This window comes from Lithobates pipiens, unplaced genomic scaffold, assembly GCF_037356315.1.
Source record: "Lithobates pipiens isolate NorthernLeopardFrog02 unplaced genomic scaffold, aLitPip1_a1.2 Scaffold_8, whole genome shotgun sequence".
NCBI classification, from domain to species: Eukaryota; Metazoa; Chordata; class Amphibia; order Anura; family Ranidae; genus Lithobates; species Lithobates pipiens.
In genome coordinates, this window is record NW_027507903.1 from 593,858,874 (window position 1) to 593,885,984 (window position 27,111).

General features: G+C 42.5%; 1 protein-coding gene across 1 annotated transcript in view; it reads left to right on the forward strand.

Moving 5' to 3' along the window:
* LOC143961246 (complement C3-like) overlaps window positions 1–27,111 on the forward strand; it is a 659,302-nt gene that overhangs the window by 65,027 nt on the left and 567,164 nt on the right. The window contains exons 3-6 of the mRNA XM_077470481.1: window positions 3,459–3,621; window positions 7,279–7,349; window positions 18,586–18,674; window positions 25,276–25,358. Coding sequence (XP_077326607.1) covers window positions 3,459–3,621; window positions 7,279–7,349; window positions 18,586–18,674; window positions 25,276–25,358 — 406 coding nt within the window. The remainder of the gene's footprint in view (window positions 1–3,458; window positions 3,622–7,278; window positions 7,350–18,585; window positions 18,675–25,275; window positions 25,359–27,111) is intronic.

A 27,111-nucleotide genomic window follows, 5' to 3' on the forward strand; every position in this document is an offset into this window, starting at 1 on the left:
GAAGATGATCAGGTGAATATTTTTCTTATGCTTCAGCAGCTGGGGGAATATTTATTTATTTATTTATTTATTTTTTTTTTTCTTTTTTTCTTGCCATCTCAGTCCGTTACTTTATCCTTGCGGAGTATAATCAACTCACTGTTCATGTCTCCGCTAACTCCTTTTGACATCATTGTGGCAAATTTTTCTTTTACCTTTCCTTCTCTTTCTTTTCGTTTAATAGTCAATTATACCTTTATTCACATACAAATATATTACAAACCATTACTTACACTCCCTAATTTCTTTAACCCCCCCCCCCCAGAAGAAAAAAAAAAAAAAAAAAAAAAAAAAACAATCCCCTGTCCTCTCCCACTCTGTCCCCTTAACCCTCAAACATTTCACGACAGTCCTCCCTCTCCAACAATGCCAACCAGTGTTGCCACTCCCCATGATCTTTTTCCTCTGTATTTTGTAATTTATGTAATGATTCCTCCATTTTCCTCGTTTTTTTCGACCCTCTGAACCCATTCCATAATTCCTGGGATTTGTTTAGATTTCCAATAACGAGGAATCAATATCTTGGCGGCATTGAGGAGGTGGGGGACTATCGTGGTCCTGTATTGTATTACTCCTAGTTCAGTGTCGTGAAAGAGACATATCCAGGGGTCTTTCTTAAATTTCTTTTGTGTCACCAGGCTTATAATTTCCACAATTTTATCCCAAAACGGGGATATTTTAGGGCAACTCCACCATATGTGTGAGAGGGAGCCCTCCTCCGAACACTCCCTCCAACACAGTGCCTGCTGTGCCCCTGTAAACCTCTGCATGCTTTTCGGAGTCATATACCATCTTGCTAGTAATTTATACGACATCTCTATCATACGGACTTCTCTTGTTAATGTGTGGGTGAGCTTACATATTTTTATCCTATGTTCATCATTCCTTAGTGCTCCTAAATCTTCTTCCCATTTCCCTATAAATCCCGGAAATTCTAAATCATTTTCTTGTCTTAATATTTTATAAATTTTTGATACTTTTCGGACCATACACTTATTATCCTTCAGTAAATTCTCAAAAGGTCTCAAAGACTCTAATCCCCGCAGTGGGCCTGGTAAACTCTGTGCAAAATGTGAGATTTGAGTGTACCTCCATTTGTCCAGAGGCTTTTGTCCCCAATCTTGTGTGAGTTCCGTATACGTATTCAACCTATTCCCTTTAATAATTTCTCCTAATTTTATTTCCTCTTTACTTGCCCATCTACTAAAATATAGACGTTCCTCTTTCCCTGGCAGGAAATAATCTGTATCCAATAGTGACATTAACGGTGAATTGTGAGTCCATTTATGTGCCCTATTAATACTATCCCATACTCTTAACGTGTGTCTCGTTAAATTACTCGTATTTTCTCCTAAATTCCGCTGTTCAGGTGGTATCCATACCATTTTTTCTAGCGGGACTCCACTCAGTCTCGTTTCTAAGTTTACCCAACCTTTTTCCTTCTGATTATATATCCAATCTACAACTCTAGCTATTATTATTGCCTCATAATATTTTTTAGCATCTGGTAATGCTACTCCCCCCTTATCTTTTCCCTTTACCAAGACTTTATATGATATACGCGCTCGTTTCAAGGGCCATACAAATGTCATCATTAACGTTTTTAACTTCCTAAAGAAGCACATTGGGATCGGAACAGGAATCATTTGAAATGTGTAATTTACTATAGGAAGAATAATCATTTTTATTACATTTACTCTACCCATCCAGGATACTGCTTTATACCTCATGTTATTTATTATTTTTTTAATTTTATTTAGGAGCGGGATATAATTTGCATCATAGAGACCTTGTCTCTGTGGGGTCAATTTTATCCCTAGATACTTCAACTCCCCCTTGCACCATCTAAATGGAAAACTTGATGCAAGGGCACTCTGTTGTTCCTCTGGTACATTCAAGTTTAAGATCTCTGTCTTCGTAAGATTTATTTTAAAGTTTGATAATCTTCCATAATACTCTATTTCCTTCAGGATCGGGGGGATAGAAGTTCTTGGATTAGTTATATACAATAACACATCATCTGCAAATGCCGATAATTTATATTCCATCCCCCCCACCCTGATACCCTGGATATCCTGATTCCTACGTATTGCCACCAAGAGGGGTTCAAGGCTCAGAACAAATAGTAGCGGCGAAAGCGGACATCCCTGTCTCGTCCCATTGAACAACTCTAGGGGGCGAGACAGGGATCCGTTAACTCTTATTCTGGCCGTTGGGTGAGTGTATAATGCTTTGATCCATCTCATCATTCTCTCCCCTACTCCCTTATAACTTAGGGTTTCGTAAATAAACTCCCAATCTAGCCTGTCAAAGGCCTTTTCGGCGTCAATTGACATCAGCACTGTTGGGCTCTTCACTTTATTTGCTTCTTGGATGGGAATATATACAGTACCTCCTTGGTCAAGGATGCTGGAAAAAAAAAGGAAAAAGTAAGAAATTAAAAGGGTGAGGAGATGTTAGCTGCTAAACTGGAAAAGAAGTTGTGGCTGACACTTACAAAAGGTAGTCCTATGAATGCACAGTAATATGTAACCCACCACGATGAAATTCGCAATACAACACAGTGAGTATGGATGGGGGAGTGGTAGAGATGGGCAAATGCATTCCACAGTCCACACTTTGTAACCCACCACACTGCAATTCACTGTTATGTAGCACAACAAAGCACTGTATATATCACTTTATATAACGCTGTATGCACCACTATAGAGTACAGCACTGTATTGTAGAAACTATCTTTCCCTGAAAACACTCTGTCAGCTGTTCCCATCTATTCTAACACACATTGACAAAAGACTGATGGGAATCCTGACTTTTATAGGGAGGTGGTTGGCATATAGGAAAAGCCCCATCAGCACCATAGCATAAAGAGTAATGCTTGGTCAAGTCTTTTTTTTTTAATAAACAAAATAAGAGCGACCCACAAGGTTTTTCACCTTAATGCATTCTATGCATTAAGGTGAAAAACCTTTTGTAGTGCAGCACCCCCCCCCCAGAGCCCCCCTTTTACTTACCTGAACCCAATCGTTCCAGCGATGGGATTGAGCACAGAAACTCCAACCACTGTCTCTGGGCCTCATTGGCTAGATTGATAGCACCAGGAGCATTGGCTCACGCTGCTGTCAATTAAAGCCAGTGACATATGAGCTGGGGGCGGGGGCCAAGCCCCGCTGTGTGTGTCAATGGATGCCTGCCTTTATCATCACCTGTTGAGCATTGACAGCCTCAAGCAGAAGCAGAATCAAGCCGTAAACATACTGTACGTCTCTGTTGTTGTCACATGCCTAATAGTTTATGAAACATTTCTTTTTCTGCCAAACAAGTAAATCTACAAACAAAAAGCAGATACAAGTTTTTATTTATATATATATATATATATTTCAGAATTGTCAGAATTATCTACTCTACTTTACTTTCAGATTTCAGCACGAAATGAATTCATAGACCCAACAAAGAAGCAGTTTGTCTCGGTTTTACTGAAGTCCAATGTTTGTCAGGTGGAGAAAGTTATCATGTTGTCGTATCATGCTGGATATGTCTTCATACAGACGGACAAGCCCATCTACACCCCGGGGTCAAAAGGTAGTTCACAAAATCAGTTGGATGAATACATTGATCAGTTGATTAAAGTTTATGGGTAGCCAAAACTTTTCATTTTGGAAAGCGAGAAAGGATTATAAATCCTTTCAATTTTATATCAATACTTGTATTAATATATACAGTATATTATATATTTACAGTTGCCTCTATGAAGTAACTGTTTGATATACGATGCCTCACTTGCTTTTTCAGCCAGCTAACGATGAGGCTTAGGGTTGCCGCCTGTTCAGGATTCACCCAGGCAGTCCAGGCTTTGAATCATATGCCTGGGTTTTAGCATAGCTCCTAAGGCCGCGTACACACGCGGGGACTGTTCGCCCAACTTTGTCCGCTGAACAGTGTTTCGGCAAACAGTCCGCTCGTGTGTGGGCTTTCAGCGGACAGTTTCAGCGAACAGTCCGCTGAACAAGGTTTCAGCGAACAGTTCCCTCGTGTGTAGGCTTGTTCGACAAACTAAGTTCCGCGCATGCTCAGAAAGGCTTTACACGCCGAAAGTTATAATGCAGTGTATAGGACGTCGTATTTTTCGTCCCGTCGTACGTGCCGTTCACGTCATCGCGCACGGTTTCAGCAAACTGTTCGTACGTCGTGTGTGGCCATGTCCGTCCATGCTAATTTTGAGCGGACTGTTTGCCGAAACTGTTTGACGGACAAAGTTGGGCGAACAGTCCCCGCGTGTGTACGCGGCCTAACTGTCAGTGGTTTTGAGGGACCGTCTCAGATTTGGAACAAAGTTCCACTTTCCTCCTCATGTGTCCTTTATTTTGGTCTATTCTATATAGTTGTATATAAAATGCACTTTTTATATTTCAAAAAGTGTTTCCCAATGCTAAACCTTTCATCCAATTTCTAAATGGCTGCATTTGTACATTGCAAATACCAATATAAAGGAATGGAATAGCACTTGTGGGTTTACCTAATCTTTTTTTGTATAATTCTCCTTTAAATGGGCGTGGCAGCAGGTGTGTCCTATGCCAAGTAGGTGTCCCTCGTTCCCATCTCAAAAAGTTGGGAGATATGGTTTCAGTGTGCCTGAAATCTGGACACATTATTCAGACTAGACTGTGTCTCCCCAAGTATCCGAAATAGTCACACACAAAACTGTTGCCCTCTCTGAGCTGTGGGCAGCTGTTCGGGGGCAGGTTTGACATTACTGAAGGGCAGGGCGATTATGTCAACCAGAAAAATTTGGCCACACCCACTGTTTGCCGTGGCACCCTTTGCCACATTACTACTCTCCTTGGGTCATCTAAATGTGTTCCAGGTCTTTTATAATCATATAGTGTTTACTGCGAAAAATTTTAAAAAATTGCCCCGTGATGCTCAAGTATTCAGGTCTGCCTTGAAGGAATGGTGGCAACCCTACTGAGGCTCAAGCTGTACAGTGGTGCACTTGTTACCATCCCTTTAAGACTGCATGCAGTAAACTACTTTTGGGCATTTAACCACTTGCCGACCACAGCACATACTTTTATGTTGGCAGAATGGCATGGACAGGCAAATGGGCCTGTCCCACGATCGTGTCACTGAGCTGCAGAACGTTGGGATGCCTGTGTAAACAAGGCATCTCCCTGTTCTGCCTATTGTCAGGACACTGATTGTCTGCTCCTTGTCATCGGGAGCAGCGATCAGTGTCGTGTCACAGCAAGCCCAGCCCCCACACAGTTAGAATCACTCCCTAGGGCACACTTAACTCCTTCCTCACACCCTAGTGGTTAAATCCTTCCCTGTCAGTGTCATTTACACTGTAGTAATCAGTGCATTTTTATAACACTGATCGCCGTATAAATGACAATGGTCCCAAAATGATGTCAAAAGTGTCCAATGTGTCAGCCATAACATAATGTCGCAGTCATGATAAAAATCGCTGATCGCCGCCATTACTAATAAAAAAATAAATAATAAAAATGCCATAAAACTATCTTCTATTTTGTAGACACTATAACTTTTACGCAAACCAATCAAACTGAGGAAAAAAATAGTTTTTTTATATATTTTTTGGGGATATTTATTATAGCAAAATTGTCGCTCTATTTTTGTTTATAGCGCAAAAAATAAAAACCGCAGAGGTGATCAAATACCACCAAAATAAAGTTCTATTTGTGAGGAAAAAAAAGGACGTCAATTTTGTTTGGGAGCCACTTCACAGGACCGCGCAATTGTCAGTTAAAACTACGCAGTGCTGAATCGCAAAAAGTGGCCCGGTCATTGGGCAGCCAAATCCTCTGGGGCTGAAATGGTTAAGCAAAAAGGCAGTATCCTGTTGCATTGGATCACTAACAGTGGCAAAATGAGCACAACTGAATCACAAGTCCTGGTACATGGTGAACCTTATCCTTTATACTTGCTAGTGTGCTATACTCCAGAACATAGGCCTCAGTATTTCAGTCCTCACGATCAGGGCCTCTAAGCTTAAAGCGGTTCTCCACCCTAAAGTTCCGCTCATCTGATCCGTCCCCCCTCCGGTGCCACAATCGGCACCTTTCAGGGGGAGGGGGTGCAGTTACCTGGATAATCCAGGTATCTGCACCCACTTCCGGGACAGACCGCCGCAGACCGCTGCCCTGTTGTGCCCCCCCCCCCCGTTCTGGGAAACACACAGTACCCAGGACACAGCGGGGACCAGCAGAGATGCGCAGCGCGACTCGCGCATGCGCAGTAGGGAACCGGCCAGTGAAGCCGCAACACTTCACTTCCTGATTCCCTGACAGAGGATGGCGGCGGGGGCAGAAGAGAGATGAGCGATCGCTCGTCATCTGCCACCGACATTGCTGGACCCTGGGACAGGTAGGTTTCAATTTATTAAAAGTCAGCAGCTGCAATATTTGTAGCTGCTGGCTTTTAATATTTTTTTTAAGGTGCAGAACCACTTTAATCCGGCTTTATTGTCCTTATCCGTATGGTCTGAGGTAGGCACAGACTCACACAGGCAGCAGATCTGTTCCTCTCCGGTCCTAAGCGGCAGGAAACCCTTATGGTTCAGTCTTTGGCACTTCAGCCCTCACCACGCTCTCTTCCAGTGTAGGCTCACACAGCAACAGGTCCACACACTGTGGTTTCCCCGTACTGTTTGCACAGACCTCCAGCTCAAAACCCAAGAAATCTCTGCTCTCTCCTTGGTTTGCACAGTTTTTCTGGTGCTATAGTTCACAGTCTTACTCATATTCATAGTACAGCACCCCTAGAAAACGACATCTCCTAGTGTTCATTGCAGGAATCATATTCTAGGAGGGAAAGGAGGGTCAGCTATGTCACCAAGTCTCCTTAAAGAGTTTGTAAACCTTGGTGTTTTTTCACCTTAATGCATCCTATGCATTCTATGCAGTGTACATAAAAATTGACAAACAGAAAGAAGCAGTTATTAGGAGGAAAAATTGTACCTCTCAGTGTTTTTTTTTTTTGTTCCATTTCTTTTCGGGTTTGGCCTCAAGTTGGAACCTAAAGAGTATGGACTAGATCAGCAGAAGACAGCATTGGTCTCCCTCTTGTCCTATAAGTGATAGTCATGTAAAGACAGATTGGTAAAAGGGGGTTGGATGGGGCCACTCTTGAGGACTTTGTGGTTGTAGTTTTGTCCCAGCATACTGCTATATTAAATAGAGCAGAATTTAATGTTTTGCTTCTCTTGCCTTTTTCCAGTTCTTTATCGGTTATTTGCCATGGACTACAAATTGAAACCAAAGGGAAGACCATTAAAAGTTGAATTTTCGGTGAGCCAGAGTTTTTTTATAAATTATATTAATGTATGTAGGCACTTATTAATCTATTTAGTGCTGTTCTTTTTCAAATTAAGCTTTATGTAATGACATACACTTATAGGCCCAGTTTGTCCAGACAGTATGGTCACCTGCTGACTTGGCACCATCCACAAGCAGCTTAACTCTTCAATACGATGCAGAATTTGAATTCAATGCAATTTTACTTCAGATATGTGCAGTATAGAGTATATTTTTCCAGTCTTTTGTACTGTAAGCCCTTGTACACACGGTCGGACATTCCGATGGAAAATGTCCGATCGGACCGTGTTGTCAGATAATCCGACTGTGTGTGGGCTCCATCGGACTGTTTCCGTCGGAATATCCAACCAACAAAGTTTTAGAGCTGGGCTATAAAACTTTCCGACAACATGATCCGATCGGACTTTGTCCGATTGTGCGTGGAGAATTCCGATCGTACAAAGTGCCACGCATGCTCAGATCAGCTACTAGCCTGAACGTAGTCCTGTCGTAACTAAATAACGTCATCACGTTACGTACGGTCGGATTTTCCGACAACTTTGTCCGTCCGTGTGTATGCAACACCAGTTTCGGACAAAATCCGTCTGACAAAATCCGACGGATTTTTTTGTCGGAATGTCCGACCATGTGTACAAGGGCTAAAGGGCTAAGAAGACAATTACTTTTCTAAGTCCTTTCTCTGCAAAGAACTAACAATGACTGAGGGAACAGGGAGGGCTGGTGCTCAATATTTTGGGGGGGGAGGCAAACCAATGCTACCCTCCACCCACAGTAGACCTACTGCAAGGCAACATCCCCCCCCCACGCGCATGAAGCAGACAGGAAGGCAGTGATCAACCTATGCCTCATGGGAGATGTGCGGGAAGGCGGCAGTCAGAGGCCTCCTTACCTTAGGAGGCAGATGACAAGGATCCAGGGTAGGGCTTCTGCTCCTCGCTCTGAGGCCATTGCTTCTCCTCATAGCCGAACAGGGAGTGGGTCCTGAGACCCGATTGGCCAGGAGTCCTAAGACTCCTTGGCCAATTGGATCTCAGGACCCGCTTCCTGATTGGCCAGGAGGGGAATCAAGAAGACAATAGTGAATATTAATTTACTATTTTCAAACAACTGGGTGGGCTCAGGGCATCCCAAACCCACCCTTTTTTGAAGCCAATTAGAGCCTCAGGCTCTAATCATGTGCTTACAAAAAAAGTTGGAATCCATGCATCTGGCACTCTTCAGGTAGATAAGGAGCCGGGCACAGGGGGGGTGTATAATTAAAACATTTTTTTGGGGGGGGGGGGGGTAGCGGAAACTGATAAGGATGTTCTTATTTTTTGGTAAATGTGAATATGTGATAAGGTTTGTTTTAATGGATATGTCAAATACTAATAAAAATATAATAAAAAAATAAATAAAAAATCCTCGGGCTCTAATCATGTGCTTACAAAAAAAAAACATTGGAATCCATGCATCTGGCGCTCTTAAAGTAGATTGGGGCCAGGCGCATGGATTGGGGAGCGGTGCCACTGCGCTCCTTATGAACGACCACCGCTGGTCTAGCTAGTACTACGCTAACTAGCACTAAACAGGATGGGAAGACATAGTGGAATACCAAATCATATAAGTAAACTAGTTGTAGTGGCCCCAAACAAGCACATGATGTCAGCATATTTCAGAACATAAGTAACCCGATACAGTTCAATACAACAAAAGAAAAAAAAATACATAAAGTATATGTGGGACAAAACAAGTGCTATGATACCTGTATGACCCATAGTTCACTAGCTGTATTACATGCAGAGATGGACGAACTTCCGACGGGACGTTTCGCAAACGCGAACCGCGAATGCGGCCAAAAGTTTGCGAACCGCAAAGTTTGCGGTGGGCCCCATTGACTTCAATGGCAAGCGAACTTTAAAAACCTACAGGTCATATTTTCAGCCACAAAATACTTACTAGCTGTGCACAGATAGTCCCACCACATGGCCACTGACATAACACATGTATGAAGTGAATCTGGGATCGACAACTACAAGCATTCTTTTTTTATATGTGAAATTTTGACAATTCAGCACTCAGGAGCGCATGAAGGCAATGGAGGAGAGGAAAGGTCAGGGTAGGCTATGAAGAGGGTGCAGGAGTTGATCACCAGCACCGTGATATAGAGCACTGACACCAGCACCGTAATATAGAGCACTGACAGCAGCACCTTGATATAGAGCACTGACACCAACACTGTGATATAGAGCACTGACACCAGCACCGTGATATAGAGCACTGACACCAGCACTGTGATAGAGTGCACTGACACCAGCACCGTGATAGAGTGCACTGACACCAGCACCGTGATAGAGTGCACTGACACCAGCACGTGATAGAGAGCACTGACACCAGCCTATCAAGTATATAGAAGGTTGAGTTCCATTGCGTCGGGCAATTGCAAATAAGACATCTGACCAGCAGATTGTGTCGCAGCTGAATGTCAGCAAGGCGAGCCATGGCCGTGTAAGATCTTCTGAAATGGGACGAGATTTTCCTTGCCTGCCGCAAGATGTCCTTGACCCCAGGGTATTTGACAACAAATCGCTGCACAACCAAGTTTAAGACGTGTGCCATGCATGGCATGTGCGTAATTTTTCCCTGTTTCAATGCGCTAAGCAGATTGGCACCGTTGTCAAACACCACTTTACCAACTGTCAAATTGAGCGGTGTTAGCCACTGATCTGCCTGTGAACGCAAAGCTGAAAGGAGTGCAGGGCCAGTGTGGCTCTTGGCTTCCAGGCACAACAGACGCAGCAAAGCATGGCAACGTCTCACCTGGCATGTCAAATAGGTTCTGGGGATCTTGGGCGGTGCAGCGGAAGAGACGCTAGCAGCAGAAAAGGAGGAGTCAGCTGAGGAGGAGAGTGAGGATTGAGTAGGGGGAGGAGAGGAAGAGGCAGGCCTGCATGCAATCCGTGGCGGTAAAATCAAATCTACAGGGGTGCCACGGGTTACATGCTTGACGGCCGTCAGAAGGTTCACCCAGTGGGCAGTAAAAGGTATATACCTTTCCTGCCCATGTTTGCTAGACCACGTGTCTGTGGTCAGATGTATCTTGGCACCGACACTGTGTGACAGAGATACATTCACTTGCCGCTGAACATGGCCATATAGCTCTGGGATGCCCTTCTGTGAGAAATACTTCCTTCCTGGGACCTTCCATTGTGGTGTTCCAATGGCCACAAATTTTCGAAAGGCCTCCGAGTCCACCAGTTTATATGGCAGTAGTTGGCAGGCTATCAGTTCTGACAAGCCAGCCATCAACCGTTGGGCAAGAGGGTTATCCGGCATCATCATTTTTTTACGCTTGAAGATTTGGCCCACGGAAGCTTGCCTTTTTGCAGAAAAATGTGAGCTTGGCGTGATGGAAGGTGGAGTGGAGGACAATTGTGAGGAGAAGGAGAAGTAGAAGACGAGGCTGGACAGTGAGAGCCTGGAGTGTGGCTTTGTGTGTTCCGTTGCTCCCACTGGGCTCGGTGATGGCTGCTCATATGCCTTCTTAAGGCGGTCGTCCCTAGGTGAGTGTTGGGCTTACCGCGACTTATGCGTTGACTGCAAAGATTGCAGATGGTAACACTATTGTCAGCAGCAGACACGTTAAAAAAAGCCCACACTGCGGAACCATGTGCCGGCGTCCTGGGAGCGCCAGATGTGACCGTACATGGTCGATGCCTAGCTCCTGATACATTCGCAGTCTGCTTTGTCCCTCCTGTGCAATCTAAGTTCTTCCTGCTTCTCCTGCCTATCTGCTGGTCCATATCTCCCTCTGAACTCCCCTCCTCTTCCTCTCTTGTGGGCACCCACGTGACATCACTAGACACGTCATCATCGACATCACCTTCCCCACCGCTATAATTAGAGATCTAGGAGTAGGCAGCAACACCGGGGACCAACATCCTCCTTGGGCTGATCTGGGTACTGTCGTCAGACTGCTGAGTGGCGGTTGTTGCTACCTCCTGTTCCTGATCCAATGTCAAGAGTGGAAATGTCTTGATATGGATCGGAAAATAATTCCTGTGACTCACGCGGAAGGTATATGGTGGTGGTGGTGTTGGTGGTAGTGTCTTTGGGGGTGCACATAGCAGAGAGTGAAGAAGAGGGTGCAGATCAAGAGGATGAGGAGGGTGGAGAGTAGAGTAAGAGTGAGAGTAGAGTAGAGTAGAGTAGAGTGAGAAGAGTAAGGCTGAGTGAACCACTCAACCAAGTCTGGTGCATCCTTTGACGTAATCGCGCGCACCTTCTGCAATTTGCCACTTTGGCTCAAGCCTGTTGCTCCTGCCCTACCCCTACCAACCCTGCAGAAGGGCCTGCCTCTTCCTCTGCCTGTCATTTTTTAAATGACCCTGTGACAAAAGTCTCTAGAGAAGTGCAGTATGTATGTAGAAGAAGGTATATAACACCCCGCTTCAATCTGTGGTTTTTGGGGGCCACTGGTCTATCACACCATTTATAATACTTTTTTCTAATTGCGTTTGTCACTCTTTGTAGTATCGCTGCTGAACCGCTCAGCAGTCACAGTGCTGCACAGTGGAAACGCACTATACTAGTATTTTATACGTGTATTATACCCCTATATACTGCACACCAAATAGTACACCTATACCAGTCCTTAAAAGGACCTTTGTGGACCTAATAGTAGCTAGCTAGTAGCTAGTGAATTGTAGACTGTCCCTGCTCCAAAAACCAAACTGTCCCTCCCTACACTGAGAAACGACAGCTGCAGAATCGGTCAGTAGCACCGCATGCAGTGCACTATAATATGCTTTCTATATTTGAAAGAAAGTACAATATACATGTACAACCCTATATACTGTACACCTATACAAGGACCTTTGTGGACCTAGTAGCTAGTGATTTGCAGACTGTCCCTGCTCCAAACACCAAACTGTCCCTCAGTCCCTACACTGATAAAAGACAGCTACAGAATCGGTCAGCACTCAGCTCAGCAGAACAGCAGTCAAGTATAATATGCTTTCTATATCTGAAAGAAAGTATATTATACGTGTACAACCCTTGATACTGTACACCTATAAAGGACCTTTGTGGACCTAGTAGCCAGTGATTTGCAGACTGTCCCTGCTCCAAACACCACTCTGTGGTGCCTACAAGGAGTGAGAAGGTGCATAAAGGAAGATGGCTTACAAATGATATGCTAGTGTTCTATGCCTAAATGGCAGCTACAGAATGTCTGCTCCTGGGAGCTCAGGACCACAATAAGTGTGTTCAGGATGATGAGTGGTAGGAGTTAAGAGAATATCTATTCCTTCTTCTCCCTTGCTTTACATGAAGTCTAAAGTGCTCAGCTCTGAGCTTTTCCAGTTTCGGAACTGTCAGAAACCCAGCTAAAAAGCTGGATGCACAGCAGATCAAGCACACTCTGTGCTTGATTGCAGGTAGCAGAGGACAGTGGAGATATGGGTCTAATAGACTGATGTCTCCATAAAGAGAATCTGCCACATACCCAAAGTCATAAAATATTGCCTGTGCAATGAGCAATATAGGGAAGACAAGGGGAGATTAGAGAACTGAATGCATGGCTAAAGACCTAGTGTAAGAGGGAAGGATTTGGGATTCTAGAGCACTGGGCTGACTTTTCATTGGGGTACAACATTTCATGGGTCAGATGGTAGGCGCAACAACTAGAAGCAAGGAGTTACTAGATTTACTGATTACCAATAATACAAACCTGATCAAGGATGTGGAAATACAGGGCAATTTAGGAAACAGGGATCACAGGTCAATTGGCTTCAGTATAAATCTCACAAATAGGAAACACAAGGGTAACACAAAAATACTGAATTTCAAAAGGGCTGACTTCCCTAAACAACGAACCTTGCTAGAAGTTATAAATTGGGATAAAATCTTAGATATAAAGAACATGGAGGAGAGATGGGTTTGCTTTAACTAGAAAAGCTACAATTTCTGGGGAAATTGTGTGACGTGTTCTTGCCTCCACCTACTGGAATGGGGAAAGTAACTGGGTGGAGTGGCTTGAGTAACTGTTGTGTGGTTGGAGTGGCTGAAGTAAAGTGTTAAAAAGCTTAATATTTTAAAAAGTATAAATAGTAGTAAAAAAAGTCCCATCATTAGCTGAAAAAGCTGAATTTTTTATTTTATTTTTTTAATATATTATTTTTTTCAAAAATTATTATTATTTCTTTTCAATTTTTTTTTTAAATTATTGTTTATTATCATTTTTTTAATGATTTTTTCTTTTCCAAAAAAATTTTTTTTTTCAAAAATGATTTCTTTTTACAAAAATGATTTTTTTTAAATGATTTTATTTTTTGAAAAAAAAAAATGTAATTATTTTTTTTTCTAAAATAATTTTATTTATTTTTTCTAAAATGTTTTTTTTATGGGGTGTTCATAATGTTTTGGCTGATCATGGGGTGGTCATAATATTTTGGCTGATCATGGGGTGGTCATAATGTTTTGGCTGATCATGTTGTGGTCATAATATTTTGGCTGATTATGGGGTGGGCATGTTTTGGCTGATCATATTGTGGTCATAATATTTTGGCTGATTATGGGGGGTCATAATATTTTGGCTGATCATGGGGTGGTCATAATGTTTTGGCTGATCATGGGGTGGACATAATATTTTGGCTGATCATGGGGTGGTCATAATATTTTGGCTGATCATGGGGTGGTCATAACGTTTTGGCTGATCATGTGTGCCTAACTATGATATTATGTTTGTAATTTACTATACAATGGATAAAATCCTATGCTGAGACTGGTCGGATCAGCAAATTAGTTTTTCATTTGTGTTTTTAACTTTTGTATGTTTTTTCTTTTTTGTATAAATAAAAATGCTTTGATTTACCCACTTCAATACAGGGCACTTAAACACCTTCCTGCCCAGACCAATTTTGAGCTTTCAGCGCTGTCGCACTTTGAATGACAATTGCGCGGTCATGCTACACTGTACCCAAATGAAATTTTTATCATTTTTTTCCCACAAATAGAGCTTTCTTTTGGTGGTATTTGATCACCTCTACGGTTTTTATTTTTTGGGCTACAAATAAAAAAGTACCGAAAATTTTGAAAAAAAAAATGTTTTTTTTTGTTTCAGTTTCAAAACTTTGTAAATAAGTATGTTTTCTCCTTCACTGATGGGCACTGATGGGGCTACACTGATGGGCACTGATAAGGTGGCACTGATGGGCACCAATGTGGCACCAATGAAGTGGCACTGATAGGCGGCACTGATGAGCGACACGGATGGGCGACACGGATGGGCGACACGGATGGGCGACACGGACGGACACTGATAGGTGGCACAAATTGGCACTGATAGCTGGCACGGATGGGCGGCACGGATGGGCATGGATAGGCGGCACAGGTGGGCATGGATAGGCGGCACAGGTGGGCATAGATAGGCGGCACAGGTGGGCATAGATAGGCGGCACAGGTGGGCACTCATAGGCGGCACAGGTGGGCACTCAGGCGGCACAGGTGGGCACTCAGGCGGCACAGGTGGGCACTCAGGCGGCACAGGTGGGCACTCATAGGCGGCACAGGTGGGCACTCATAGGCGGCATCGGTGTTATAGTAATGGATGCCAATCAGTGCCAAACAATAATGCATGCCAATCAGTGATGCCCATTGTGGCCACTGATTGGCATCCATTATGGGCACTGATTGGCACCCATTGTGCTGACTGGCACCCTGGTGGTCTAGGGAGGATTATGGATTGTTATTACCTTTTTCCTGGTGGTCTAGTGGTGTCCCTGGTGGTCCAGTGTGGGCATCCTCGGGGGGGCTGTGCTGATAATCGATCAGCACAGACCCCCCCTGTCAGAGGAGCAGCCGATCGGCTCTCCTCTACTCGCGTCTGACAGACGCGAGTGAGGGAAAGCCGATTACCGGCTCTTCCCATTTACACTGTGATCAGCCGTGATTGGACACGGCTGATCACATGGTAAAGAGTCTCCGTCGGAGACTCTTTACCGAGATCGTAGTTGCCGGGTGTCAGACTGACACCCCGCAACAACGATCGCCGCGATGCGCGCCCCCGGGGGCGCGCAGCGGCTTATTATCCAAATCACGTCATATGACGTCCGGTTAGGATAATGAAACCACTTTGCCGCCGTCAATTTGTAATAGGGCGGGCGGCAAGTGGTTAATGAATTTGGTTTCCATACCAGTACCTGTAAAGTCCACAAGTCCCCCTCAATTTTTGTTTTCATGAATGTATTCCAATAGGACGTGGCACTTTTTACTAAACTGACTTTGACCTGGGTTATCCGCCCCACCACTAGTTCTGATATACCCTTTTTCAGAGTTTCTTTTTTCAAAAATAAATCACCAGGAACGGGCTTGCACCCAAGGGTACTTAGGGAACTCAGTCAAGTAATTGCCAGACCATTGTTCCTAATTTTTACTGACAGTATACTGACTGGAATGGTACCAGCTGATTGGAGAAAAGCCAATGTAGGACCAATATTTAAAAAAAGGGCCAAAATACATCCCTGGGAATTACAGACCAGTTAGCCTAACATCAATAGTATGTAAGCTCTTGGAGGGGTTGATAAGGGACTATATGCAAGATTTTAGTAAGGAAAACTCTATCATTAGCAGTAATCAGCATGGATTCATGAAGAATTGTTCTTATCAAACCAGTCTAATAACCTTCTATGAGGAGGTGAGTTGCCATCTAGATAAAGGAAGGGATGTAGACGTGGTATATCTGGATTTGGCAAAAGCATTTGACACAGTTCCCCATAAATGTTTTCTGTACAAAGTAAGTCCCATTGGTATGTACCATAGGGTGAGTATATAGTTTGAAAACTGTCTACAAGGGCGAGTTCGGAGGGTGGTGATATTAAATGGGGAATACTCGGAATGGTCAGGGTTGGGAAGTGGGGTCCTCGGTGGTTCTGTGCTGGGATCAATCCTGTTTAATTTGTTCATAAACGACCTGGAGGATGGGGTAAACAGGTCAAAGCCTTGTGGTAACCTTGCAAGAAAATCTAAACAAATTAATGGAGTGGGCAACTACATGGCAAATGAGGTTTAATGTAGAAAAATGTAAAATAATGCATTTGGGTGGCAAAAATATGAATGTAATCGACTCATTAGGGGTGAACCTCTGGGGGAATCTAGGATGGAAAAGGACCTGGGGGTCCTAGTATATGATAGGCTCAGCAATAAACTAATAATATCATGAAGTCATGTTTCCGATTTTTTGGTCAGAGACATTCACACCAATGGCCTGCTGGATGTCATTCTGTAGGGCTCTGGTAATTCTCATCCTGTTCCTCCTTGCACAAAGGAGCTGAAGACCAGAGTTTACAATGAGTAGAAAAATGTTGCTGCAAAGTCATGTATAAGGTTACTGGAGTAACAAAACATTGTCTGGTAACAGGGGTATAGGCATGACAAAATTGTCTAGGAATGAACAAAGGGATTACAGCTAGGGAGAAAAAGATTGTGGTGTATAAGGAGGAGAGAGCTTCATATCTAACAAAAAGGAGGGAATGAAATAAGGGGGAAGAGGGGAAAGAAAATAAAGGAGTCCACAAGGGTGACCTGGTTGCTAACGAGACATTCATTGGGGATGGTAAAGAGCCTGTTAACATGATAGGAGAACTGATTGATCAAAAGTCAGAGGTAAGCAGTGCGTGACCCAGGGTTGCCATATCTTATTGAATTTGGAAACCTGATCTTTTTCTATAGCTTCCATTTTGGCATGTGCATGGGGCGATTTACCTTATGTTTAGCCTCTGCAGCTGTAAGGATTTGGAGAAAACGCTTGAATTGTGTGCGTGATAGGGAATCTGGTTTTAGATTGAGAAATGCTGAGGTTGGGTTCGGCTGCATCAGTATGTTGAATATTCTGGAAGGGAGAGTACAAATATTGTTCCAGATGGTTTAGACTATTGGGCAGGTCCACTTGTAGGAAGTAGGAAGCGACAGATTTAGCTATTCTGGGAGGTACTAAGTACCAACAGGGTAGTACCTTATAGTTAACTTCCACCGCTAGTACTTTAGACGAGGACTTTCTTTTTAAAATCAAGTACAATATTCCCGCAGCTCTGTTGTGTGGCCACATGATCTTTCCTTGTTCTTTGGCATCTGCAGGGACGGATCTTTGAGAGGGGCTTCTATTACTCTACTGATGTATGCTCTCTACAGTGCGAGTCTGCATCCGGCCAGCCCTGATTGGTGCTGTGCCAGTCACATGACTAAAAAAAAAAACAGTTTCAAAAGAGCAATTCAAACTAAAGTAGATATTAAAAAACTTTTTACAGCTCACTTTAGATCTTTATTGAACACCAAATGTTTATTTTTTTGTACATTAATATGGTGTAGACAGAGTCACAAGCTTTTATTTTGTTCAGACAGCATCTGCATCCAAGGCTCTTTGTTTATTTTATTGGTATTAGCATTTTGTTTGCTACGTTTAATAGTGATTTATATTAAAACTAAGATTTTTTGTGAGTTTCTTAGTGAATGTAATCAATCAGTATACTATACTCCGCCCCCATAGTGTTTGGGAACAGGAGGACATAGGGGAGGAAGGAGGTGTAATTTAGAACTCTGCATACACCCACGTGTGTGACTCTATAGTCACCTGGACTGCACAGATAATAAAAAGGAGGAAATAAAAAGCTTAGAAGGGAACTGAAACTGGAGCATGCTCAGTAAATGACAACAGCTGGTCTACATGATATCAAGCTGCAATCGGGACACAGAGAAGATGGGAGGGACAGTTGAATTCTGCTTAAAAGATGTATTTACTGTATTTATAATGTATTTACTGTATTTATAATGTTACATTTCAATAAGACCCTTTCCGTGCTAAAAGGTATTTAAAAAATATTGTCTGAATAATTACATGTCCATTATGGCAGAACCAGGCTACCTATGTCTTTTTTTTTATAAAAGCTTTCACATTAGGCTTTAAAAAGGGGCAGAAAAACAGTACAATTTAGTTTTCATAGACTTCAGTGGGGTTTTGCCTGGTTTGCTCACTACTAATTAGTAAACATGAGCATTTATGTATATTTCTGAAGTTGCACCATGTCTGCATATGCAGTCCTTTTTTAATGTCTACAACCATCTGTTGTTCTTCCTTGAAATCAAACAGATTTTTTTTTAAAGTTTTAATTGTATATAGATTCCCTAGTGCTACATACCTGTAAATACTTAACATTTCTTTGGTACATTTTCACAGACTCCAGATAATATAATTGTGAGACAAGATGTTTTTGACGTTAAGTCAGGTATCATTGAGAGGACTTACCAGCTAACAGAACTAGTCAGGTATGTGGGACAGTGGTAAAAATTTTGTATTTGTGTGTTTAGAATGAGAATCAATTTCGGAGACATCACTTTGTAGTTAAAATGAGGTTGTATAAAATGAGTGCATTAAATGTTGCTGGTCATGAATCTCTGAAGGTCCAGAGAATTTAGGAAATTGCTGTTTTCTTACTGTATTGGGTCTAATGTTTCCAAATATCTGCCCAGTCTTTTCCTAAAGCAAACAAAATGTACCCACACCACCCTACCCCTCAAATACAATAGTTTTTTTTTAATTCAAATTCCTTGGCCTTCCAACACTTCCTGGAATAGCTGACCAGTCTAAACCCAAAAGAATGCTCTTCTTGTATGGGATTCCACATGCCTAACTCTTTTGAGAGGCAGCTGAGGGGTACACAGACCTCATCTGTGCCTCCCAGATGTATTGAAAGGTTGGCCGAGGTAAGTAGTTGTTTGGTCCAAATTTTTATTTTACAACAGCATTTGTAGCTGCTGACTTTATTATTTATTTATTTATTTTTATTTTTTTTTGGGGGGGGGGGGGGGTCTGTAGCTCCTCTATAAACACTGATCTAACACTTAACCATCTACTACCGAAAAAATTGAATATCTAAACCCCAAAATGAGCCCTTAACACTTAAACCTGGCTTTAACACTAAATGCGTACTCACTTCCTTTCTCTTTTCTTGTGGCCCTAAAATACCAGGACAGTACAAGTACCCACCATTTTTGGAAAGTAGTCAGTTAGAGGTATTTAACATGAGGCTTGGCAAGTTTTTTTAAGTTAAATTTTTATGTCACTTTTTTGGAAAAATTAAGAAATTAAATATCCCCCCCCCACAAGTTATTTTAGTCACACACAGCATAGGCATACTTATAATTACACCCCAAAACACATTCTTCTATGCCTCCTGAGTATAGAGATACCACATGGGTTGGACTGTTTTACAGTCTAGATACATAGAGGGGCCCAAACTCCAAGGAGCACCCTTGGGCTTACAGTGAGTCCATCAAGTTCCAGGACAGGATAAACTCCTACAAAATGATCACATTTTTAAAAAGCACAAGCCCAAGGTATTTTCTGAAAGACAAAGTTGTGAATGATTAAAATATTTTTAACACATATTATAGGCATTATTAGAATTACACCCTAAACACATTCTTCTACTCCAATGAAGTATGGGGATACCACATGTGTGGGATTTTTTCACAACCTAGCCACAAAAATGGGCCCAAATTCCAACAAGCACCTTCAGGCATTCTAGGAGCATAAATTGCACAGTTCTGGTGACTTACACTGGTCTGGTGATGCTGGGGCTGGTGTGCTGATACTCAGGCACACCGTTGTGGTGACACTACGACTGTTGTGGCCATTATCACGGACACTGTAACTGGTGTGGTGGTGATCAGGGACAATTATGACTGGTGTGGCTGTGATCAGGGACACAGTGAGTGACGTGGCAGTGATAAGGGACAAAATGACCGGTGTGGCAGTGATCAGGACACAGTGAGTGGGGTGATAGTGATCAGGGACAATATGACTGGTTTGGTGGTAGTCAAGGACAATTTGAATGGTGTAAGGAAATTTGGAGAGCTGCGCCACTGGCCCTATATATTAATAAACTAAATCCACAAATAAGATGTCAATGAGGGGTTAAATAGCATACATACAAAATGAATGTATGTTGCCAATAACATTCACATAATGCACATTGAACCATCCAAAAAATAGAAGAAATATAAAAATGACATAAAACAAAAAGAAAGCTGTGTAACTGAGACTGGAAAGTAATGTCCAATATATCAGTCCAATATATCAGTAATTATCGAGTCACCACAGTGAATCCACACAAAGCTGCAAATCAGTGCCCGTCACTAGGTTTTTGATGCGCTTACCAGATGCGGATAAAATAACAGCCTCAATAGTGTTTTTCCATAGCAGGTTACGGTTTAAGTGGTAAGACATCCAATCAAGGTTCCTGCATCCAGACTGCACTTATCATAGGTATATAGCAGTACCACAGCCTTTAAAACTTCAACAGTCAGCAATCGCATATGTCACCAGCAACAACCCCAGAAAGAGAAAGAGAGGCCTCCATAGCGTAAAACCATTCGAATATTTTATTAGAATAAAAATATCGCACTTACATGAAGATTTCTTTATAGCAGCATAAAACAAAGTCACATAAAGCCGGCCGGCATTCAAAAGAGCGTCCCGTCCTCTCCTCGTAGAGCGTGGTGGCATCACTGCGTACCTTCCCCGACGCGTTTTGTCATAGATGACGTTATCAATGGTTCCCCAGGCTCCAGGATGATGCCCAGCGTTTTGAAGGCTCTGATGATGATACCCAGCTAGAGGAAGGCAGTAGCGTAAGCTCAGAGAGAGGGGGTGCTCAAGAAGGGCAGCAATCTGGCAGTCATGTTCCACCAGCTGCAGCATACTGCCAGGTTTGCTCCAGTGATGAAGAGGGAGGGGATGTTGAGGTCACTGACTCCATGTGGGTGCCTGATAGGAGAGAAGAGGAGGAGGAGGAGGAGGCAGGATGCCCTCCTAGGGCCAGCTTAGGGGCAGCACACCGACTGAATCACACCGCAGAGCTCCGCCTGTGCAGGGCGCTGCCTCTGCGCGTTATTCCAAAAGTTCTTTGGTGTGGGCCTTTTTTGAGACAAGTGCATCAGATCGCACCGCTGCTATTTGCAACATATGTCTCAAGCATATCTCGCGTGGCCAAAACATCAGCCGCTTTGGCACCACATGCTTGACCAGACATATGTTGACCTGCCATGCAGCTCGTTGGCAAGCGTACCTTAAAGACCCACACCAAAGAACAAAGCGGACCTCTCCTTGCTCCTCATCAGCTGGGATCTCCAACTCCACTAGACCTTCAGTCCTCTCTGAAACCTGCGCTGAGAGGAATGAAGGTGTAGAATTAGGTGTGTCACAGGCAAGTACTTGCGGGCACTCTGCTAGCAGTACTCCCACATCTGATTGTAGCAGGCAAATTTCCCTGCCCCAGCTGCTGGACACTCGAAAGAAGTTCACTCCCAGCCACCACATGCCCAGCGGTTGAATGCTAGCTTGACTAAATTGCTAGCACTTCAAATGCTGCCTTTTCAGTTGGTAGACTCGACCCCCTTCCGTGAGTTTGTGCAATGTGCGGTGTTCCTCAGTGGCAGGTCTCCAAACGCCACTTTTTCTCATGGAAGGCAATTCCGGCTCTCTACCGGCAATGTCCTTGCCTCGCTGGACAGGGCAGTCAGCGATAAGGTGGATATTACAGCTGACTCATGGTCTAGCAGGCATGGACAGGGACGTTACCTATCTTTCACGGCCCATTGGGTCACTCTTCTGACAGCTGGGAAGGATGCAGGACAAGGTGCAGTAGTGTTGGAGGTTGTTCCGCCAGCACGCCTCCAAAATGCTACTACTGGTTGTGACACACCTCTCTCCTCCACCCCCTCCTCCTCTTCTTCCTCCATGGCCTCTTCCAGTGCTCTGTCCTTGGAACCAGCGGTGCTCCGTAGGCGTTCAAGGGGCTACGCAAATACGTAGGCAAAAAGATGCCATGCCGTGTTTGCGCTGGTTTGTTTGGGGGACTGGAGCCACACCTGGGGGCAGATATTTTGTCAGCTCTAAAGGGGCAGGCCGAGAGGTGGTTGATGCGACACCAGTTTAAGTCAGGAATGGTGGTTTGCGACAATAGCACCAACCTCCTCTCCGCCCTCCGACATGGACAACTGACCCATGTGCCCTGTGTGGCTCATGTCCTTAACCTGGTGGTGCAGCGGTTCTTGGGCAGGTACCCGGGCTTACAGGATGTCCTGAGGCAGGCTAGGAAAGTCTGTGTGCATTTCCGACGATCATTTAATCCCAGTGCTCCGCTGCTCGAAAAGGAGTTGAACCTGCACAAGAACCGCCTTATATGTGAAATGCCCACCAGTTGGAACTCAACGTTGGCCATGCTGCAGCGGTTGCACACACAGCAGAGGGCCATCAATGAGTATCTGTGTGACTACGTGGCTGGGAGGAGGTGGCTGTGGATCATGTTGTCCTTAGTGATCCAGAGGACTCCGGACCGAATGCCTCAGCTAACCTACACTGCATGGCCTCCCTGATCCTGCAAAGCCTGCGGAAGGATCCTAGTATTCTTTGGATCAAAGAGAGGGACCATTACTGGCTGGCCACTCTCCTTGATCCATGGTACAAGGGTAAGGTTGCGGACCTTATCTTGCCATCGCAGAGGGAACAGAGGATGAGACATCTCTGGGAGGCCTTGCAGAAAGGTCTGTGCAGTGCATTCCCAGAGACTGGGAGGTTACAAACTCCTGGTCCTGGACAACGTGTTCTGCTGACGTGGGTGGCATGTTGATGTCATCACTGTCTAGGACAGGTGTCTGCAAGCCGGCCGGCATTCTTTTTATGAGCTTATACCGTTTTTTAAAATGTAAGTGCAATAATTTTTGGTTTTAAAATAAACTGTGTTTCTGTGGATTTACACTGTGGTGTGTTTCTTTTTCTGAGACTGTGATCGTTGTTTGCTGGTCTGCCTTTTGAGTTTGGATCACCTGGCTTGCCCTGAGTGTAGTCACTGCTGATTCCTGCCATTTTCAATCTGATGTCTGGATGCTGATCTAATACTACAGGCTCTATATCGCTTGCCTTCCCGTAAGCGCATTGGTTGTGTGGTGGAGGCTCACATAGCATGGGTGTTTTACCTGCACAGAAGGATTTGATTTTTATGTCATCACTTTCACTTAATTCACTGGACTTTTATATTTAGTTATATATACGTTATTTTCTTACCATCCTCCTCATTTGAGGATTGGTTAGTCATCTCGTATTTTATATATATTTATTATGATTTAATGTTCATTATGATGATCAATTGGTGCAATTTACTGTTTATTTTTATCACTGTATTATTTTAGTTTAATTTTATGCGCAGCTTTTTTCTCTGTTTATGGTGACGGCGTTTGTATGCATCTTACAAATTTGAGCTGCAGCTATATATTTTTAGAATTAATTTCACCAATTCACTATTTAGTTTTTAACGTGATATTTAACCTCTTCTTCCTTCAAGGATAACAGATTTATGACTTGAGAATGAACTTTCAATAACCCCTTCTTATGCGTTATATGTCTCACTATATAATCCCATATGTATGTATTTTAACAGTTTTAATGAAGGCCAAAGCAGACATTTGTTTGATCCTGCCAAACTTAATTAATGTGCAAAACTTTCCCATATTCCACATAATTATTTCTAAACTACCTGTATAAGATGTTCTTATCTTATCAGGTTGTAATTCAACTGCTGTCAGTGTTTCATTTCTAATTAGCGCTTACTTAAAAACTAAACATGAACTATCTTAATGAACTTTCACCCAGTAAAAATATCAGCATGAAGCAGAAAGGTCATCTAAAGTCAACATTTAAAAATGAAGACTTCTCTATATTTATGGACTAACATAGTATACATTAATAAAGATTAATAACTATTGCTTTACTTATTTAATAATAATATTGATAAGACCACCACTATAATAATAATAATAATAATATGAATAATAATTATATTATCAATAAAACATATCCAAATTAATATGAATACCATAAAATATATGTTGGTTTATATAAAATTCTACCACATAACCCCCCCCCGGGAGAGTTGCCGAGGGACCCCAGAAGAGGATGTTTTGCACTGTGTGCAAAACAAGATGCACAGTGGAGGTAAGTATGACATGTTTGTTATAAGAATAAAAAAACTAGCCTTTAGAATCACTTTAAGTGCCCATCAGTGCCGCCCATCAATGGCATCAGTGCTGCCGATCAATGCCCATCAGTGCCATCTATCAGTGTCCATTACTGCTGCCTATTAGTGTCCATAAATTCAGAATATTAGTGCCTCCTCATCAGTGGAAAATCGCTTTTTTACAACATTTTCTGACAGAAACTAAGAAAAAAAAAATTTTTCAATTTTTTTTTTTTTTTTTCATTTTATTTAGCAAAAAATAAAAAATAAACTGTAGTGATTAAAGCCAATCAAAATAAAGCTCTATTTGTGTGAAAAAAAATGCAAAAAATGTCATTTGGGTACAGTGTTACATGAACGGGAAATTTAAAGTGTGACAGCGCTGAAAGCTGAGAAATTGGCATGGGCAGGAAGGGGCTGAAAATGCCCAGTATTGAAGTGGATAATTAACACTTTTGATGGTCAGAGGATTCAATGTGTCGCAAAGGAAGTTGTTAATTTACTGTAAAATCAGCTACCTAATCTAGTGGAAGAAAGGATCGATGTTCTGTGAATGGCTACTTGCACAGTTGATAAGGTATCAGGACATGCACTAGTATTCCTGTCTCCTGATACGTAGGTGAGCTGCTAGAGGATGGGCAGATATCTCCATGCCAGCCATTCTTGTGAAACTAACTACCAAAAAGAAAACATGACCATAGCAGTATGGAAAGCACATTTCTGAGCTTTTGTAAGTTGTTTATTCGTTGAACTACCGGTAGATGGACTTGTCTTTTTTCAACCAGACTAACTATGTAACTATGTATGAGTTTGCAATGTAAACACTATTTCTTATTGTCAACTACTCTTAGCTTGGGGATATGGACCATCACTGCGAAGTATGATGACTCTCCACTGTATAATTATACCACGCAATTCGAGGTGAAAGAATACGGTAAGAGAATTGGGGCAGTGCTATTGCTTCACTGTGTCTGAATTGTGGTTCTAATATGACCTGGTGAAAAGGTTATCATTATTGAGGGAGGGCATTAGGTTGAGCTATAGGCAGACATGAAATACACAAATGAATGCAGCTCTGTATTCATTAATGCATCATTTAAATGTACATACAAGAGAAAATACATTGATCATGAGACTTTAAATGAGGCAAGTCACTTCAAAGATAATACACAAGGTACACACAATTTCACATTTATTAAAAATAATTGTAATTGGACATTCCATTATTTCTAAAAGTATGACAATGACAAATTTTGATTATGATAAAGATACATTAAAAAGATATGACAAATAAGAAATTCTTATAATAACAAAATAAATTCATATGGTCCTAGTATATGATAATATACATATAGAGATATGTGATTAACATAACATTTAACAAACAGAATTTCTTGACATCCTCAGACTCCATGCATTATGTGGATCCCTGTCCACTTCATTAGGAGTTGATGCAAGAAAGGTATATATGAATGTAGGTAGATATAAAAGTATAAGAATCCCATGTAGAAAAAAAAATTATATCTAAGTCCTCAAAAGGAGAGAGGGAAAAAAAGGGACTTTTACTTACAGGTCAGCTCAAAAAATAAACCCAGCATCTAAACGGGCTAAGGGGGCAAAAAAACATCTATCCTGGGACAGCACAGGCCAGAGGGACAACCGAAGGGAAGGCCCGGCTTCTAAATAGTGCAAGGCCATAGGGTTCCGCTATGCATCGGCACCATGCATACACGCCTAGCTCATGACATCAGCAGGCATTGTGATGTCTGCACGGTCCTTGTCCCTCTTATGCCACAATGTGGGGACCGGCGTGTTTGGCATGAACCTGCTTCCGATACATGCACTGAATTTGGGACTTGCTCTCATCATTTTCCCTCTGCACATTTGGCATCGGCATGATGCTGGCGGAGACCCGCCCTAGGCCTCTGGGATATAAGGTTTAAGCCGACTAGGTGACCATTCTTTTTGTCATCTGGGGGGTAATTAAGATTGCTTCAGAGACCATGGAATATCACATGTATGAATCCAGGGTGGTTACTGGTGTTCTCCATCTCCATTTGTATTCACATTGTTATCTATTCAATTGGATAATCTTACTTCATTCCCAACTTGAGCTTATTTTTCTACTAAGCCACATGTTTTTTTCTCTTGTCATATTGGGCTTTCCGGTGTTTCCCTTTTTTGTTTTTTCAATATCTTGTAGCATTTTTTCTCTTTTTTTTTTTTTTCCCAAAGAAAGTTTATTGAGAGTCACAAAATACAATCAAGGTATGTACGTGCAGTACAGTATAATAATAACAAGGAGAACATCATAAGAAAAATAAAAATAAAATATATAACTCAAGTTACATCAATTAAAGAATAAAAAAATATCAAGGGAATCGTGTACATATTGAGAAGGAAAAGTAAGTATAGATAATCCAATATTTGGAACAATTAAAGTATACATAGATATCTGAACAAGGGTCAGATAAAAGTATTGGGTCCTAACGGATCTCCTGTGCTGCCATCCACCCCAAATGGGATCACACTGTGGATGGTTGAGATATGCAAACTTCTTGGTGTGATATGGAAGGAGATCTGATAGGGGCCAATAATGAAATCACATTACATATGTTTTATGTAAAACATTTATACGTATGTATAATAGAAGTAAGGGGGAGGGGGGGTTGGCACTAGAATTCTCA